General features: G+C 46.7%; 1 protein-coding gene across 1 annotated transcript in view; it reads left to right on the forward strand.

Moving 5' to 3' along the window:
• IQCA1 (IQ motif containing with AAA domain 1) overlaps positions 1 to 18732 on the forward strand; it is a 184963-nt gene extending 166231 nt beyond the window's left edge. Inside the window, exons 17-19 of the mRNA XM_013963032.2 lie at positions 5401 to 5578; positions 11793 to 12031; positions 18151 to 18732. Of these exons, the coding sequence (XP_013818486.2) occupies positions 5401 to 5578; positions 11793 to 12031; positions 18151 to 18276 (543 nt within the window). The 3' untranslated portion in view covers positions 18277 to 18732. The remainder of the gene's footprint in view (positions 1 to 5400; positions 5579 to 11792; positions 12032 to 18150) is intronic.

Raw genomic sequence — 19024 nt, forward strand, 5'->3', positions numbered from 1 at the left:
AGGCCCAGACTGTGGGATTTATTTTGCTGTAAAAATCCCATCTTGTTCTCTCTGTGAGTTACATTACAGAAAGTCTCTTCTCAACTGAATCTAACAACACAGAAAAAGGATTATACACCATGACCGAGTGGGATTTAGCCCAGGCTGAGCATCCAAAAGTCAATTAATGTAATACACTATATCATTAAAATAAAGGACAGGAACCACACCATCATCTCAACAGATGCAGAAAAAAGCATTTGACAAAAGCCAACACCTCTTCATGAGTTAAAAGAAAAAAAAAAAAATAGAAAAGGAAACTTCCTCAGCCTGATAAAGAGCAACTACAAAAACTCCAGAGCTGACACCATCCTTAATGGTAAAAGACCGGATGTTTTTCCCTTAAGATCGCCTCTTTTCATTTCAGTTCAGTCGTTCAGTCATGTCTGACTCTTTGTGACCCTGTGGACTGCAGCATGCCAGGCTTTTATCCAACATTATATTGAAGGCTCTCACCAGGACAATCAGGCTTCCCCAGTGGCTCAGCGGTAAAAAGTCTGCCTGCAGTGCAGAAGATGCAGGAGATACAGGTTCAATCCCTGGGTCGGGAAGATCCCCTGGAGGAGGAAATGGCAACCCGCTCCAGTATTCTTGCTGGGAAAATCCCATGGAAAGAGGAGCCTGGGGTCGCGAAGAGGCACCAGGGCAGTCAGGGAAGAAAACTAGATGAAAAGCAAAGCGTAATATTGAAAAGGAAGAAATAAAACCACATTTGCAGATGACGTGATCTTGTGTATAGAAAACCCAGAGGAATTCACTAAAAGCCATTTTAGAAACTAATGCAAACATTCAGTGAGATTACAGGGTAGGATACAAGACCCATATTCAAAGTAACTGCCTTCTATACACTTCCTGTGAAAAAAATTGGTATTAAGAAAACAATTCCATTTATAATACCGTCCAAAAAATAGGAAAAGTCTTAACAAAAGAAGTGGAAGACTTCCACTCTGAAGACTACAAATCAAAGTTGCTGAAAAAATAATGAAGACCTAGATGAGGAGGAGGATACATCATGTTCGTAGACTGAAAAACTTAATAATGTTAATATAGCAAGAATCCCCAGATTGATCTACAGATTCAACACGGTCCCCGTCAGGATTCCAGCTGGCTTATTTGCAAGAAATTGACAAGCTGATCTTGAAATCCATACGGAAATTCAAGGGACCCAGAACAGCCAAAGCAGTCTTGGAAAAGAACAGAATTGGAGGACGCTTCCCAGTTTGAAAACTTACCACAAACCTGCAACAATCAGGACAGTGTGATGCTGGCCTCAGGAAAGACCTCTCGGTCAATGGAATAGAACTGAGTCCAGAAATAAACCCTCACATTTACAGTCAATTGATTTTTTTTACAGTGGTGCCCAGACAATTCAATGGAGAAAGAATAGTCTTTTCAACCAATGCTGCTGGGACCATTGGATTGCCACCTGCAAAAGAATGAGGTTGGACCCCTACCTCACACAGTTAACCAATAATGCCCCATAGACCTAAAAGAAAGAGCTATGCCTATAAAACTCTTAGAAGGAAATGGAGACATGGGTCTTCGTGACCTTGCATTAAGCAGTGGTGTCTTGGACATGACATCAAAAGCACAAGCAACAAAAGAAAGCTTAAACTGAACCTCATCAAAGCTAAGAATTTTTTGTTGTAAAGGAAATCATCAAGAAAGTGAAAAGAACTCAGAATATTGGCAAATCATTTATCTAACAAAGAATCTGTATCTAGAACATATAAATGACCCTTGCAACTCAACATTACAAATAACCGCAGTTTTAAAAAGGGCCAAAGATCTGAATACACGTTTTTTTCAAACAAAGTATACAAATGGCCAGTAAGTACATGAAAAGATGTGAACATCATTAGCCCCCAGGGAGATACAAGTCAAAATCACAACGCAATACCACTACACCCATGAGGAGAGCTAAATGAAAGGAACAAAATTAAGGAAAACAAACAACCACAAGTGTTGGCAAGAGTCTGGAAAAACTTAAATCTTCTGCTCTCTGCCAGGATTGTAAAACGGTACAAATATTTTGAAAAACAATCTGGTATTTCTTTAAAAGGTTAAATGTAAGAGTAACCATATGACCTAGCAATTCAAAACGAAAGCATTAGCACGTGTAAAATCCTATACACAAATGTTGATCGTAGCACAATTCAGAAGAGCCAAAAAATAGAAATAACCCAAATGTCCATCAACTGATCAGTGGATAAATAAAGTGTGGCATAGCCATGCAGTGGATATCATTTAGCAATTGAAATACTAAAGCATACCACAACATGGGTGAACCTCAGAAATGGCATGCTAAATGAAAGAAGCCACACACACACACACACACACACACACACACACACACACACACACACACACACTGAATGACTCTATTTATGAAATATTCAGAATATGCAAATCCGTAGAGAGAGAAAGTAGCTTAGTGATTGCCTAGGATTGGAGAAGGAAGTTGGGGGAAAGTGGGCAGTGACTACAAACGGGTGAGATCTTTGGGGAGCAAATATGAAAATGTTCTAAAATTAATTGTGATGATACACAACTCTGTGAATATACTAAAAACCATTCAGCCAGACATTTTCTTTTTTTACTATTTTAATTTTATTGGAAGCGTGTTTTGAATAGGTGGATTATATGGTATATGAATTATATCAATAAAGCTGATCTATACCTTATCAAACCAGTCAATCCTAAATGAAACCCTGAATATTCATTAGGACTGATGTTGAAGCTGAAGCTCCAATACTTTGGCCACCCAATCTGAAGAGCTGATTCATTAGAAAACACCTTGATGCTGGAAAAGATTGAAGGTGGGAGGAGAAGGGAACGACAGAGGATGAGATGGTTGGATGGCATCACTGACTCAACGGACGTGAGTTTGAGGAAACTCCGGGAGAAGGTGAAGGACAGGGAAGCCTGGTGTGCTTCAGTCCACGGGGTGGCAAAGAGTCGGACACGACTGAGTGACTGAAAAACAACATACTGTAGTAATTATATAAATATAATAACATATCAGTTCAGTTCAGTCGCTGAACTCACTGTCCCATGTCCATTGAGTTGGTGATGCCATCCAACCATCTCATCTTCTGTCGTCCCCTTCTCCTCCTGCCCTCAATCTTTCCCAGCATTGGGGTCTTTTCAAATGAGTCAGCTCTTCGCATCAGGTGGCCAAAGGATTGGAGTTTCAGCTTCAACATCAGTCCTTCCAATGAACACCCAGGACTGATCTCCTTTAGAATGGACTGGTTGGATCTCCTTGCAGTCCAAGGGACTCTCAAGAGTCTTCTCCAACACCACAGTTCAAAAGCATCGATTCTTTGGCACTCAGCTTTCTTTATAGTCCAACTCTCACATCCATACATGACCACTGGAAAAACCATAGCCTTGACTAGACGGACCTTTGTTGACAAAGTAATGTCTCCGCTTTTTAATATGCTGTCTAGGTTGGTCATAACTTTTTTTCCAAGGAGTAAGCGTCTTTTAATTTCATGGCTGCAGTAACTGTCTGCAGTGATTTTGGAGCCCAGAAAAATAAAGTCAGCCATAACATAATATAATAGTAATAGATATTTTAAGTCTCCTTTGCAGCTCTCAATTGCTGTAGGCCCTACACAGGAAGGGAATTGGCGAGTCAGCGGGAGCAAGACCCCCGGCACATCCCCTTGAGAGACTGCCCCCGCCCCGCCCTCAGAGTAGGGGAAGGAGCAACGTTCTGGAGTCACCGCTTCCGTGCTGGCAGCCAGGGTCTTGCTCATGAACTCTGAGCAGGTCTCCAGACTGCCTCATGCCTCAGGCCCACATCTCCCCAGTGAGGGTGGGAACAAGCCCCTCTGATGGGCTGCCTGTGAGGATTAGGTGAGAGAGTCTGCGCCAGGCACAGAGCAGGGGCCCTGGAGCTCTGCGGTCGGCGCTCCCGGTGCTGTGCGTGTAGCTGGGCATGAGAAGCGATGAGCAAGGCAGGCGGGCACAGAAGAGCAGCTGCCCTGTCCTATGGTCAAGGCAAGCCCCAACCCAGGGCCTGCTTGGAGCTGAAGTTCCTGCAGCTTCCCACTGGGCTGTGCTCCTAAGGGCCCCTCAGCCAAGGCAGTGCTCCTCCTCAGCCTCTATGGTCTTTTCCCTGTGCCCCGTGAAACCGGGCCCTCCCGCCGGGCACATGGACGAAGGAAGGAGAGACAGCCCTGGGGCCCCTTGCTCGGCCAACAGCCCCTCCTCTCTCCTCCCCCAGGTGGCACCCTCCCTGCGGGCTGCACGTCAGCCTCCACCCTCCAGCCCTCTGCCCAGCAGGCTGGCCGTCCCCCAGCACACAGTGGTCTTGTCCCCAAGGCCCTGCAAGCTATACACAGCTCTGGCACCCTCATAGCCCCTGGGCCTCCAGCACCCTCCACCGTTCGCTTTTATTCCCGAGGATGGAATTTATCACACGCTCCCTCCCTTCCCTAGGCATCCCCAGCCCCTTCCTGCAGACTGGCGTACAGGGCTGTCTCTCAGCCAAGGGTGCAGGACTCACAGGGACAAACCTCAGGTGGCCTCATCTCTGTGGAGGAGCTCACAGGTGCTGGGGGACGATTCCAGGAAACTCCCAGCATAGGTGAGATCTTTAGCTCGGTGTCTAAGCTGTCCCTGAGCCAAAGGGGAGCGAAAGAGGCCCAGATTATGCTTGGGCATCTCCGTGGAGGCTCCCCACCACTCCTCACTGCTTCCTCTCCTCCTGCTGCCCTGGTTGAAGGCCAGTGCGTTGCCATGGCAATGTGGCCAAATCTGCTCACCAGCACCCCCAGGCTGGAAGTCCTTCTCCCTCCAGTGCCTCACGTCTTGCTCCTGACCCTCAATTGTGCGGAGGCTCTACTGAAATAAGACAGCTTCGGATTACATTCAGACTGCTTCAGAGAGAAGTGGTGTCAGGCTCCATGTCACGAGGTGTTTTCAGACCTGAGATCCGGGACCTCAGATCCTCATCAACAAAGGAAGTCTTGAGTTCACCTGCAAAACAGCTCGGAGGAACGCACCAGAACCCATTGTCAACCCCAGGCAGCTTCCTTCCGCTTGGAAATCCCCCCATTTCCCATGCTTAGGGCTAAGATGCTAGAACGTTCGGTCAGGTGCTTCCCTCCTTCCCCCTGTCCAAATCTAACACCAGATTTGAAGAAAGGAAGGGCCAGCAATTCAGACCACGCCAACCAGGAACCACGTCCTGAGACCTGGCCCAGGACACACTCTAGGAAAGTATGTCCAGCAGCCCCGAAAGCACATTAGTAAGGGCATCCCACAGTGCATCCGAGGCTGAATTTCCTTTAGCTCTCAGTTCTTTTTCCTATATGTGGGCTCATTTGTTTTCCTCTCTGTTTCTCCCAGATGGAACCTAAGCGCCTGAAAAAGCAGCTTCCCAAAATGCTGAAACTCCTGAAGCCAGACGACAGGATTCTAATTGTGGGGACCACAAAGCGACCTTTTGATGCAGAACTTCAGCCTTTCTGCAAAGCTTACCAAAAAATTATTTTGGTTCCCAGACCAGACTACGCTTCCAGATACGGCAAGTACCCCTCACCCCTTCCGTGTGCAGCCAGTGAGGCTGGGCCATCCGCGACAGCCGTGTTGTCCTGTGGGCCGGGAGGGTGGCCTTCGCCACCCAGGAGCATCAGGAGGGGCATGAGGCCCAGCGTGCCAGGGTCAGCCAGGCTCAAGCTATAAATGCAAATACCAGGTCAGAAGAGCAAAGTATACGCCTCTGTTCTGTTGCTAACATGATCGTCTTTCCCTGGACGGAAAGAAACTGGACAGGGGTTATTATTTTGAGCCCTGAGGGAGACAGAAGCCTCGAGGGTGTGAATTTTTCTTCTGACAGGTAGACTCGGGTCCCTCATTTTGTCCCCATGGTAGTGTTGCCTTTCTCATCCAACAGCATTGCTTTTCACGAGGTTGATTTTTTTTTTCCAGTCTTAAAGTATTAGTTCAGGAGAACGTTGATTGACTTATACAATAGCTTACTCTTTTCCATTTTTTTTTTCTGGAACAAATTCAAAATCCACGTTTTTGGAAATCTATTGTTAACGGGGAACCGTACCAACCAGGGACCCAGGGCAGTGAAATGGGGAAGAAGGGTGAGATGTGGGCTCTGAGCAGACCTGGGTCTGATCCCAGCTTGGCCCCTGGATCACTGATGACCTTGACAAGGTGGCTGACCTTCTGAGCCTCCCCGCTCTCTCAGCTGTAACGTAGGAGAACCGTGGAGTTTGCAGGGCAGTGGTGACCCTTCTATGAGATGGTTGGAATGCCCAGCACCATCCCAGCCCCACAAGAGCACGGGTGGTGGTGGTGAAGAAGGGGGAATAAGGTGCTGATGGTTGTCGTGGAGGAGGAGGATTTCCATGGCTGGACGGTAGATGGCTCGGGAGCTGGCAGTGGTGCTGATGGGGTCTCCACGCCTCCTGCTGTGTGACAGCCCTCCCCAGGGGCTGGAAACAACAACCTATACTTCTCGTGGTTCTGAGGGGCTACTGGGTTCAGCTGGGGCTTCCCTCCCGCTGAGGTGTTTCATGACGGTGACTGGAGCTTCAGTCATCTGAAGCCTGGATAGGCGTGGACATCCAAGACCATCCAAGAGGTGGTAATGGTGGTGCTGGTGTCGGAAACGGTGGTGATGGTGACTGCGGTCTGAGGATGGTGGTCATGACTGCAGCCTGGGGATGAAGGAGATACTGGCGGTCACGGTGGTGGTGGCAACAGAGGAGATGGAGCTAGCGCTGACTCAGCAGCAATGGTTAGCACCGATGATAGTAATAAAATCTACTGGGTCAGACTTGGTTTCTCTTAACCCTTCACAATAGCATCACCAAAACAGAGGCTCTGTGGTCCTTTCTGGTTGTTCTTAAGGTCCTGGCTAATGTGATTTGCTGAAAGAACAGCCCTTTATTCCCCATACATGAAAATCTCTTAGCTTATTAGCCACTCGGTTCGCAACACGCACTCATTTCTGTCTCCATAAACTGTGGTCCTGACTTCATAAGTCAGTGTTATATGCAAAGCACTGGGAGACTTTGGATGCAGGCATTTCTCCATCATCTAGGGGCTTCTCTGACTTCTGGGGCCTGCAAGCCCTCCACTGGATCCTCTGCAGCCAATCAGCACCAAAGGGAGAAAAAGATCCTATAAATGATCTCTCAGGAGATTTTAGGAACCAGACCCAGATGGGGCCCACAGCACTTCTACCCACGTTGGCCGGAATGACTTACATGATCTCAGGTTCAAGGGGACAAGGCTGTGTAGTTTTGCTCAGAGGGTGGGTGGGCACCAGCATTCTCTGCCCACCGTGAGTCACTGCAGAGGACTCCTCCCTCCCAGCTTCATCAGAGCTTCCCCAGCTCTTGTTAGCATCTCTCTCTCCCTGTCTTTCTCTGTGTGTCTGTCTCTCTCTCTCTCTCTGCATTGTATATATATTTTTTAAGCTATCTTAATGGAATAAAGTAGTGTATTATTAATTTTCAGGAGCTAGAACGTTATTCTTGACTTTGGATTCAATAGTTTCCACTGTTTGACAAAACCAGAGGCCCTTTAAAAATGGAGCTATTGATGTCTAACGAGGACAATTGTGTTCTTCTGATGTAGTGCCAGGCCTCTCTAGGGACTCAGATCGTGTGACAGATTCCAGCCTGAACCCCCTCCCGCAGCCACGTGGGACAGGAGGAGGAAGCGTCCCTTCACCTGTGAGCAGATGATGAACCCGCAGCAGCGGCTGTCTTGGGCTCAGGGCTCTTGTCCGCTCAGCCACATGCGTCTCACATATTTCTTTGCTGGTGGGTGATTTGTTGAGGCCGCCATTCTTGCCAACATCATAAACACTGCCTGTTTTCTCCAGTGACCTTGAAGTTATCATAGCCACATTGATTGGGACATCTATCTTAAAGAAAGACTATTCCTGTCTTTGCAGTGATCAAAAATGGTCTCTCACAGCCCGTAAAGCCTGGCCTGCAAATTCATAACTTGGGCCCTTGCTTGTCCATCTGTTTGCGGGCAACAGAGCACTCGAGGTGTGTGGAACAATCACCATCCAACTTCTGAAATTCCTCCAGGCAGGGAGGAGGCAAGTGACGGGGCTGAGAAGCTAAGGGTAGATCAGCCGGAGGAAACACAGTCCTTAAGGTTTACCAAATATAATTCAATATCCACCTCCTTCCCCCAAATCATGCTGTTTCCTTCACAATGTCTCTGCAAAGAAAATCCGCCCCCCTCCCTGGTTGATGAATGCCGTGTCTAGTCCCCAGAAATCCCTCTGGGCTCCCATCTCTCCACGTTCCTAATGCTCTACCTCCTGCCTCTCTTGCCTGGGGTCTGTCCCACTAATAACCCAATCCATCACAGGCTCCCCACCCTGGACCCAGTGTCCGCTCGGAGGAGTCCAGCTCATGTCTTTCGATTTTTCTGGCATTCTAGACTGCAGAGGCCAGAAGCTCATCCAAATCGTATTATTCACCCTCATGTGCTTGTGCAAGACCCCAAATGAATTTTAAGAGATGGTGCCCTCTCAACCAGCAGTCAGGATGCGAGCAATTTGGAATGGCAAAAGCAGAGTTGTTGTTGTTCAGTTGCTCAGTCGTGTCTGACTCCTTGTGACCCCGTGGACTGCAGCACGCCAGGCTTCCCTGTCCATCACCAACTCCCAGAGCTTGCTCAAACTCATGTCCATTGAGTTGGTGACGCCATCCAACCATCTCATCCTCTGCTGCCCTCTTCGCCTCCTGCTTTCAATCTTTCCCAGCATCAGGGTCTTTTCCAATGAGTCAGTTCCTCACAGGGGACCCAAAGACCAGATTCCTATCAGGTCTAAAGAAGGGGAAGGGGATGTAGATTAGCCTGAAGAACTGAGAAGCCCTCTGCATCCACGAGAGGGAAATGAAATACAGCACCGGGTGCAGAGAGCCCCTCAGCTGCCCTCAGCCCTTGAGACTGGGGCTGTTCTGGATCCCAGTCTGGGGTGTTTTCTGGCTCCTCAGCTTTAGGGGTTATCACCTGTGCCATAAGACGCGTTCCCTTCTTAGCCTCCAAGTCACCACTCAGACCTGTTTGCGCAGTTTTTAGATGCTACGAATGTGGACAAGACAGGCTGGATCCCAAGGGGTGGTGTGATCCGGTGGTTGTTGCTGTGTGTTTTTACCACGGGTAATGTTTTCTGATCTGTGACAGTTGTATTTAGATAAGGGTAATCGTTACCTGCTCCAGGGTCTTCACACAAATATGCCTAGAAAATACTCTAGTTTATTTTGTGTTAGCTTTTCTATCAATCATTGACGTTTTAGTGAGCATTAGTAAACTTTGGTACAAAGTGCAGTGTTGTTGCTGTTAAGTCACTCAGTCGTGTCCGACCCTTTGTAATCCCATGGACTCCCACCAGGCTTCTCTATCCGTGGGATTCTCCAGGCAGGAATCCTGGAGTGCACTGCCATCTCCTTCTCCAGTGGGCCTTCCCCACCCAGGGATTGAACCCATGTCTCCTTCGTTGGCAGGCGGGTTCTTTACCACTGAGCCACCCGGGAAGCCCCACAAAATGGAATGACTAATAGTAATTACAGAAATAACAGTAATAAAGCTACAGAAAACAAAATGCCCACCATATATCAGAATGGTTTCTTCCAATCGCTTTCTATACTTTCTTGTCCTTATTTCTCACAGAAGCCTAAGAATTAAATCTTTCTACTCCTATTTTTACAGATAACCTTAAGATGACTTCAAGTTTAAATAAACCCCTCAAGGAAGTAGCAGTGTAGATGCAGGGGGTAGATGTTGCTTTAGGTCAGGTTGGGGGCCCCTGTAGCCCTTACAGGCTTCACTGTGGTCCTCAAGCCTCAACGGCTAACCTTCCACGCTAGAAGACACCTCAGGCCCCATGGTAACATATCCCCCTTCCCAGCAACTCAGCTCACCTTGGAGCCAAGGATCCCCCACCAAGGAGGACAGAGAAATAACTTGAGGCCCCCAAACCGGACTCTCTGATGTGAGTCCTAGTTATGTCCCAAGTCATTCTATTCCTAGACAGTCATTGGAAGTTTTCATTTCACCTGGTATTTAGAGGTCGATGTGTTTGGATGATGTAGTCATTCCACACACCTGACAGTGCTCAGGTCATGCCAGAGTCTTCTTTATTAAAAAACTGTCTTTAACCTTCCTCAAAGAAGGTCATGTCTCTTTGGAAACATTTAGCCCAGCCTTCGCCGTGCCAGGGCTGGCTCTGAGATGGACAGTCTTGTCCCTGCCCAGTCCCTTCCTCGCTGTCTGGACAGAAGTAACACATCACAGTTCAGTTCAGCTCAGTTCAGTCGCTCAGTCATGTCTGACTCTTTGCGACCCCATGGACCGCAGCACGCCAGGCCTCCCTGTCCATCACCAACTCCCAAAGCTTGCTCAAACTCACGTCCATCGAGTCAGTGATGCCATCCAACCATCTCATCCCCTGTCGTCCCCTTCTTCTCCTGCCTTCAGTCTTTCCCTGCATCGGGGTCTTTTCCAAGTAGTCAGTTCTTCACATCAGGTGGCCAAAGGATTGGAGTCTCGGCTTCAACATCAGTCCTTCCAATGAACACCCAGGTCTGATCTCCTTTAGGAGGGACTGGTTGGATCTCCTTGCAGTCCAAGGGACTCTCAAGAGTCTTCTCCAACACCACAGTTCCAAAGCATCAATTCTTCGGCGCTCAGCTTTCATTATGGTCCAGCTCTCACATCCATACACGACCACTGGAAAAACATATCACAGTGGGTCTCAGTTTATTTCCATAGAATCTCTCTTACAGAATGGATGCAGTGTTCAAAGTGTTATGTCTCGAATGTTGTGTGGGAGACCACCCTGTGTCTAAGGTTAAGAAGCAGGGATCATTTCTTAATTCGTGTTCACGGCATCCCCGTGTCCGAAGTGGAATCTCCCGGTTACCCAGGGTCCCACTGTCCCAGACAGCAACAGGGCACCATTTGGTAGCCTGTTCATCTGTGCCTGTTTGCCATGGTTGGGGGCAGAGAGTATGGCTCTGCTCAAAGGCCGTGTTCTGCAGTGGCGTACGCCTAACAGGAACCAAGCCCTGCAAAGCTGATGGAAATCGGACTGTGTGTTGCGATTCTACACGTATAAATTACATATGAAATGACCTTTGTAACTCAAACAAGTCAAACTCCTACTTAACCAAACACCGTAAATTTCCAGTTTTGGAAGATTTTGAACATCTTTGAAGGCATCACCCTAAAACTCTACTGACCTTTTTTAAAAATTTATGATTGGAGTGTAATTGCTTTATAAGGTCGTGTTGCTTTCTGCTGTACGAAGCGGCTGCTAAATGTATACCTATATCCCCTCCCTCTCGGACCTCCTTCCCGCCCCTCCCCTCCCCAACCCTCCCCTCTACGTCATCGCAGAGCACCCAGCGGAGTTCATGGTGCTGTACAGCTGCTTCCTGCTAACGATCTGTTGTATTAATACACATGAAAGTGTATACTGACCCTTATTAAATGTTTTTTTGTCAATTCACAAAGGACTCAGGGATCTGTAGAACTCAGGGCCATCGACGTGCATGCCTTGTGAGTGAAAAATGACTTGAGGCAAAGCGTTTGGTTCTTTGGCCCCATGCTCATTTGAATTACAAATTGGAGCAGACCCCCGTGCTCTCCTTTCTTGGTGAGAGGCAGGTTTGTCCCGGAGACTGGGTTAACCCTGTTTTCTCTCTGCTGACTCTCATTCTCTGTCTTCACCATCGTCTTGGATATGACAGTTCTGTGGAAGGAGATCATTCAGCGACACGGCGGCATCATCACGGACACCCTGAGTGTCAGTTGCCTGGCGAAGATCACCGACGGCTTCACACAGGGACACATTGTCCAAGTGGTGAAGGAGGTGCTCACGGAGCGGAGACTCCGGCAGCAGTCCCACAAGCCGCTCACCGCCCTCGAGTTCGTCACCTCTCTCACCAGCATGAATCCGGTCTACCAGGAGGAAGAAGACAGCTTTAAGGTAAGTGCAGCGCATGTCTCAGCAACAAAGGCTTGTCACACACGACACCTCCACCCTCCTCTATCCATGCATTTGGACTCTGCCCTATCCAGTGAAGTTTGGGGTCCACAATATCTTCTGGCCTTAGCAATAAAGCACGTGTCTTCTAAATCTTAGGAAAGTTGTGATCCGTAACCTTATAAGTGAAAGTGAAAGTCGCTCAGTTGTGTCCGACTCTTTGTGACCCCTGGACTATACAGTCCATGGAGTTCTCCAGGCCAGAATACTGCAGTGGGTAGCCTTTCCCTGCTCCAGAGGATCTTCCCAACCCAGGGACTGAACCCATGTCTTCCGCATTGCAGGCGGATTCTTTACCAGCTGAGCCACAAAAGAACCTTATAAGAGAACAGTCAAATTGCAGAATTGAGTAGCAGCTTCAAAACTATTGAATTTGCACACATACACACACACACACACACACACGCACACACACACGCACCTGTTCTCATTGGTTTTTACTTTCACAATTCACATAACGGAACAGGTTTTGCCTGGAGAAAACCATTCCCTAAACAGTGTGCTTCCAGCCGAGGCTGGTTTGTCTCATATGTGCCTGGGTTCGCTTGTGATAGGAAAGCACAAGAAAATTCAGCTGGATTTAGTTTTCTAGTTTTTGAACACATTCTGAGATGTTCACAGAATTGTTTTCTTCCAGATCCCTCTGCTATAGGAGGAAAGGAAGCAGCCAAGAGCGGTGTGCCTTCTCCAAGCACCGTCAGAATTAGCACCCTCACCCCGCAAGGCCCAGGCCAGCAGGCGCCCCTCCAAGCCCTTTTCATAGCAGTGAGCACCGTTGAGTTCTCTTTCTGGACCTGAAGGTAGTTTTCTTGGCCAACTAGGAATAAAAAGAAGGGAAACTGTGTCCATGAAATTATATCCATCACCATCCTGGCCATTCAGTCACCAGAAAGAGAGCTGGAATTTTCATTCAAACCTCTCATCCCTGATAGCCTGCCTGGGATTAGGAAAATCCCCTCTACAGTGTGTCCACCAACTCTAGAAACTGTTTCCACCAACTCTAGAAACTGTTCCCCTTCTGCTTTGCCACTGATGGGTCAGTGAAGATGGAAAATAGTCACCGCACTGATTCCAGAAGTAATGGTCTGCACAAGAGTTGACGGACTTTTTACTTAAAGGGCCAGATAGTAAATGTTTTAGGCTTCAAAAACTACGTGGTCTCTGTCCCAACTATTTAACTCTATGTCCTGCCTCCAAAGTGTCCAGACAAAGTAAATCAATGAATGAGTGTGGTCGGGTACCAATGAAACTTTATTTGCAAAAACAGACAACAGACCACCTTTGGCCCATCCAACCATAGTTTCCTGATCCTTGCTCTAGAAAGTGAAGTGAAGTCGCTCAGTCGTGTCCGACTCTTTGCCACCTGTGGACTGTAGCCCGCCAGGCTCCTCCGTCCATGGGATTCTCCAGGCAAGAATACTGGAGTGGGTTGCCATTTCCTTCTCCAGGGGATCTTCCTGACCCAGGGATCGAACACATTGCAGGCAGACACTTTAACCTCTGCACCACCAGGGAAGCCCTTGCTCTAGAAAAGTCAGAAGAAATATTTACAACTCCAAGTAGAAGTTTTTGCCAAGCTTCTGAATTATACTCATTAACTATTTAAACCTTGTTAGTGTGGACTGCAAATAGTAATCCTCTTCAAGTGATATATTCTTGTTAGAAATTCCCAGGTTATTTCTCCTTTGTAAAATGATAATGTTCCTCTGCATTTTGAGGAACTATAGGTTTAGGTGTTTTCTCTTAGTTGGGTTTTTTTTTACTGTCTGAAATAATCTCTAGAAGCTTCCTACCTGTTACAGGTACTTGAGATCCAGTGACTAGAATCCATCATATTAATCAAAAGAAGGAAAGGCTGCCATTTTATAACCTGGGGTGAGAACACGTATGTTTCTTGCTCTGCTTCTCATACTCATTTTTGTTGGTTTTTTTTTAACTTCAAACTTTTTAATTTCATGTTGGGGTATAGCCGGTTAACAATGTTCTGATGGTTTCAGGTGAACAGTGAGGAGACTCAGCCATACAAATACATGGATCTTTTCTCCCCCAAGCTCCCTTCCCATCCAGGCTGCCACATAATACTGAGCAGAGTTCCATCATGTTCGTTTTTCAAAGGAACTAAATCATTTTACCGCCATCATCACTAACCCACCCACCCCATCCATTTCCGCTTCCTGTCTTTACTCCAGGATTCGCACAGCACCTGGCCCCAGCTAGACGTTCAGTTAACTTGTTGAGTGGCAAATGGATTGAGCAGATGGATAGATGGAATGACACTGTCACTCTTCCAAATAATGAGATTGCATGGCTGTAGATGCTGGTAACCAGGTCTATCATTGTCACCCTGAGACGTTTCAGCTAACTGTGTGTCACACTGAGATCTTTCTTACAGGTTCTCCAGGCACATGTACCTGCTCCGTGGACGTGATGGAGAACATACTGAATGATAAGAATGTAATAGTCACAACAATGTTAGTTAATATTGTTGTGACTATTAGCCAGGCACCCTACAAATTCAGACCTCACCATTGCTCTATTTTGCAGATGAAGAAACTGGGTTATAGTGAGTTTCAAAGAGGTCTACACCCCAGTCCCTGGAACCTGGGAATTTGTCAGGTTACATGGGAAAGGGGAATTCAGATGGAATAAGGTTGCTAATCAGCTGACCTGAAGGCAGATCACCCTGAATTATCCTCATGAGTCCAGTGTACTCATAAAAATTAGAAGAGGGCATCAGAAGAGAAACAGAAAGATGGCCACGTGAGGATTCACTGGACCTCCAGGTAGCCCAGCGCTGCTGCCCAAAGGTGGAGATGAGGCCACCAGCCAGGAGAGCAGGTGGCCTCTGGAAGCTACAAGAGACAAGGGGACGGATTCTCCCCCGGAGCTCCAGAAAGGAATACAGCCTGCTGACACCTTGATTTTAGCCCCATGAGACCCATTTTGGGCTTCTGACCCACAGAACTGTAAGATACCAAGTGCTTTGTTTTAAGCCACTACGTGTGTAGCAATGTGCTACAGCGGCCAAAATGAAACAGAGCCAGAAAAGAAAACCGCAAGAGGCAAAAGGACGTGTTCCAGGTGACGCAGCTTAAAGGGAGCAGAGCTGAAGTTCACACCTTACTCCGAAGCCAGTGCTGTAGAACGCAGTCCATCCTGTGTCTCAGTAAATTAGGAGGCTGTCACCTTAAACGCTTGGCCACCTCACCTTTCACTGAAAGGTAAGCCAAAGCTAAAAGAAGAATGACAAAATCCCCAAGTGCCAGAAACAAAGACAAATCTCAAACACAGGGACAGCCGGATGCGTGGCAAAGAGAGAAATAGGAATAGAGAGCAAAAGGGTTAGGAGTCGCGGCAGGCACAGTGACAAACCTGCTGCCTCTGTGACGAGATCTCTGGCATCCCAGGATCACCAAGGAGCATCCTGTAAGGCTTCTAAACATCCCATGAGACTCGGTTCTGAATGTGGGTTTGGAGAACACATGGAAGCAACTTCAGTACTGCTCAGGAACGGAGGCATAATGAGAGAGAGAGAGGCCAAGACAAATCTGAAAATCAAAATTCCAAAACATTTCAGAAAATCTAGTGCTGAGTACGATCTTCAAACAAAAATGATTAAAAGACAGTAGTTTAAACAAAAATCTAATTACATTAGATTTTAATCCATTATGTTAGATTATATTAATATAATTATATTAGATTAATATAATGAAACCATAACTTCCATTAGAGAAACATACAACATTTTGAAACAAAGATGGGCAGAAATGGAGTAAAACCAGATAATTATTTAAAAAAAAACACGCAGAAAGCTTAGAAATGAAAAATATAGTCACTAACATAAAACATCAAAAAACAAAAGAGATGTGAACTCTAGACTAGAGATGGTCAAAGAACAGATTAGTGGAATGGAGGATGGTCCTAGGGAGCTCCCTCAGAAAGCAGCACAGAAAAATAAACAGATAAACGGCAAGTGACAGCCTTTGAAAACATTGGCACCCAGGTAATAGTTTTGGAAAAAGAGAGGAAATACCAGAGGAACTATTATTTGAAGAAATACTTGCTAAGAACTTTCTTAAGTTAAAGACATGAATTCTTAGATTAAAAATAAATTCCACAGGCCCAGCCGAATAAGTAAAACAGATCTCCATCTACGTACATTATTGTCAAGCTGAGAACAAGATGACAGGCCAGTCTTATGATACCGGATTACCTGCAGAGAAGCAGTGGGGAAATCAGACGTCGCCTTGGCAACAGTTAGCACCAGAAGAAACTGAAAGCCTGTCTTCAAAGTGCTGAGGAAAAATAACCGGCTGCCTAAAATCTATATCCAGCAAAACTAGCCTCCAGGGGATTCCCAGGAATCAGAGTGGAAAAGAATCCTCCTGGCAAGGCAGGAGGTGCAGGAGACACAGGTTCAGTCCCCGGGTCGGGAAGATCTGCCAGAGGAGGAGATGGCGGCCCACTCCAGTGTTCTTGTCTGGAGGGTCCCGTGGACAGAGAAGCCTGATGGGCTACGGTCCTGGAGGTCACGAAGAGTCACGACTGAGCACCTAGCACACATACTTACATGCAAACCAGCACCCAGGAGATGAGAGAAAACACACACAAAGACTGAGGTAGTGTCCTACTCACACCCCTTCAGAGCACGGCTTGGAAACGTCAGATAAAATTGAAGAGGCTCATGACCTACCTACAACCCCAGGAATTCTTTTTCTGGGTGTATGCCCCAGAGAAGCTTTCTAATATAAACTTTCTCATATACACTAAACTTGTGAATTTCAACAGCATTCAAAATGACAAAGAATTGAAAATCACTTCTAAGTCCGTCAATAGGAGAATTGATAAATAATGTTTATTATAGTCATTTAAGGGCTTCCCGATGGCTCACTGGGTAAAGAAGCCACCTGCAATGCAAGAAATACAGCTTCAATCCCTGGGTCGGAAGCATCCCCTGGAGGAGGAAATGGCTTTCTCCTTGGAAGAAAAGCTATAGAAAAGCCTAGACAGCATATTAAAAAGCAGAGACGTTACCTTGCCGACAAAGGTCCATGTAGTCAAGGCTCTGGTTTTTCCAGTAGTCATGTATGGATGTGAGAGTTGTGTACCATAAAGAAAGCTGAGCACCGAAGAATTGATGCTTTTGAACTGTGGTGTTGGAGAAGACTCTTGAGAGTCCCTTGGACAGCAAGGAGATCCAACCAGTCCATCCTAAAGGAAGTCAGCCTGAATATTCATTGGAAGGACTGATGCTGAAGCTGAAGCTCCAACACTTTGGCCACCTGATGCAAAGAACTGACTCACTGGAAAAGACCCTTATGCTGGGAAAGACTGAAGGCAGAAGGAGATGGGGATGACAGAGGGTGAGATGGTTGGATGGCATCACCAACACACTGGACATTAGTTTGAGCAAGCTCTAGGAGTTGGTGATGGACGTGCTGTCCTGGCATGCTGCAGTCCATGAGGTCACAAACAGTCGGACACAGCCGAGCAATTAAGCATAAGCACAAACAACAGTCGTTTAATGAAATATGACTACAGCGTTTGCAAGCCAAAGTGTTTCTCAGACTTCAAATAAAAGTGAAGGTTGAGAAAAACGTCATGACAGGGCCAGCTGTGACTAGTGAGTGCTTTTTGGGCCTTTTGGCTCCAGTGTTTCTGTCCTGTTCTCAGCAGTCCCTCAGAGTGTTTGAAGCCCTCCCAAGGTTCACAGTTGGTCATCAGTCCAGCTGATGGTCTTGTCTGAACCACAGGGAGCTACTTACATTACCAAGAAAACCTTGGTAACTTGGGGTTAGAGCAAGACCCCCAGGAAGTCAGGTGACTTAGTGAGAAGGGCTCTTGGTTTGACCTGGCAAGTAGTCTTTCTATTAACTCTTTAAGGTGAAAGTTTCAAATAGTGTAGAAATATGCAAAACCCACTAAGAAAGAATATACCTTAAAAGCCCAGTGTTGAATGGCTGCTTGCCCCCTTCCTTTCAGCAAGCTTTTCTTTATTTTTAAGGACACACCAGTGAATTCATGTCATTTTCATATTTTCCTAAACATCTATTTGGTTTCAGGACTGGTATGCCAAGACCCCTATGGGTAAAAAGCGAGCCTTGGCATTAACAGGAGGCAACATAGAAAATGAAAAGGACAAAGGAAAAAAGGAGAAGAAAGGGGAAAAGGAGAAAAAGAAAAAGTAATGCCTTTCTGAGGAGCCAAGGATGCAGGTGTCTCTGACTTGGCAGAGGAGACTCACCACTGTGCATCTGAAGACCTGCGTTGATGCCCCACGCCCATCAGCCCTGCTCCCACCCAGGTCTTCACAGGTTGACCACCAAGTTAGCTGTCCATAACAACTATTTCTGCAGCTTGTAACTGTTTCTTAGCCTATGTAAAGTTTGTATATAACCCAGACTCACTCTTCACATACTCCACAATCTTTCCAAGTTGGACACTTCATCTCAACAGTACTAGTTGCCAGATTTAAATGTTGATAGTTAGAAAATATTCTAATTTGACAACTAGTAAGTTCAGTCTGTCACTGATACTACTAGGTTTTTATTAACTCATGTACACGGTATATTATCTTGCACATATTTTAATAAATTAATTCTTTGCTCTATTCATATACTTTAATGCAATAAAAACTTTTTTCTTGAACTGACTCAGTAATTTGGTTGCTAAAGCTAGAAATGGATTTTTAAGTTAATGATTTCAATCTTCTGAGTTCAAAGATGGGGAGGCTGAGACCCAGGGTCACAGAGCTGATATTTGGAACCCTGAGGCTGAAGTCGTTGCCTCAGTTCCCGGGTGGCTGATCTTGGGAAGCACTGGGGCACTGGCAGGCCAGCTGCAAGATGAAGAGAACAGCTTGAAAGTGGAGCAGGGACTTCCCCAACCATCCAGCGGCCCCGGGTTCAATCCCCGGTCGGGGACCTAAGAGCCCGT

This window comes from Capra hircus, chromosome 3 (assembly GCF_001704415.2).
Source record: "Capra hircus breed San Clemente chromosome 3, ASM170441v1, whole genome shotgun sequence".
Classification (NCBI taxonomy): Eukaryota; Metazoa; Chordata; class Mammalia; order Artiodactyla; family Bovidae; genus Capra; species Capra hircus.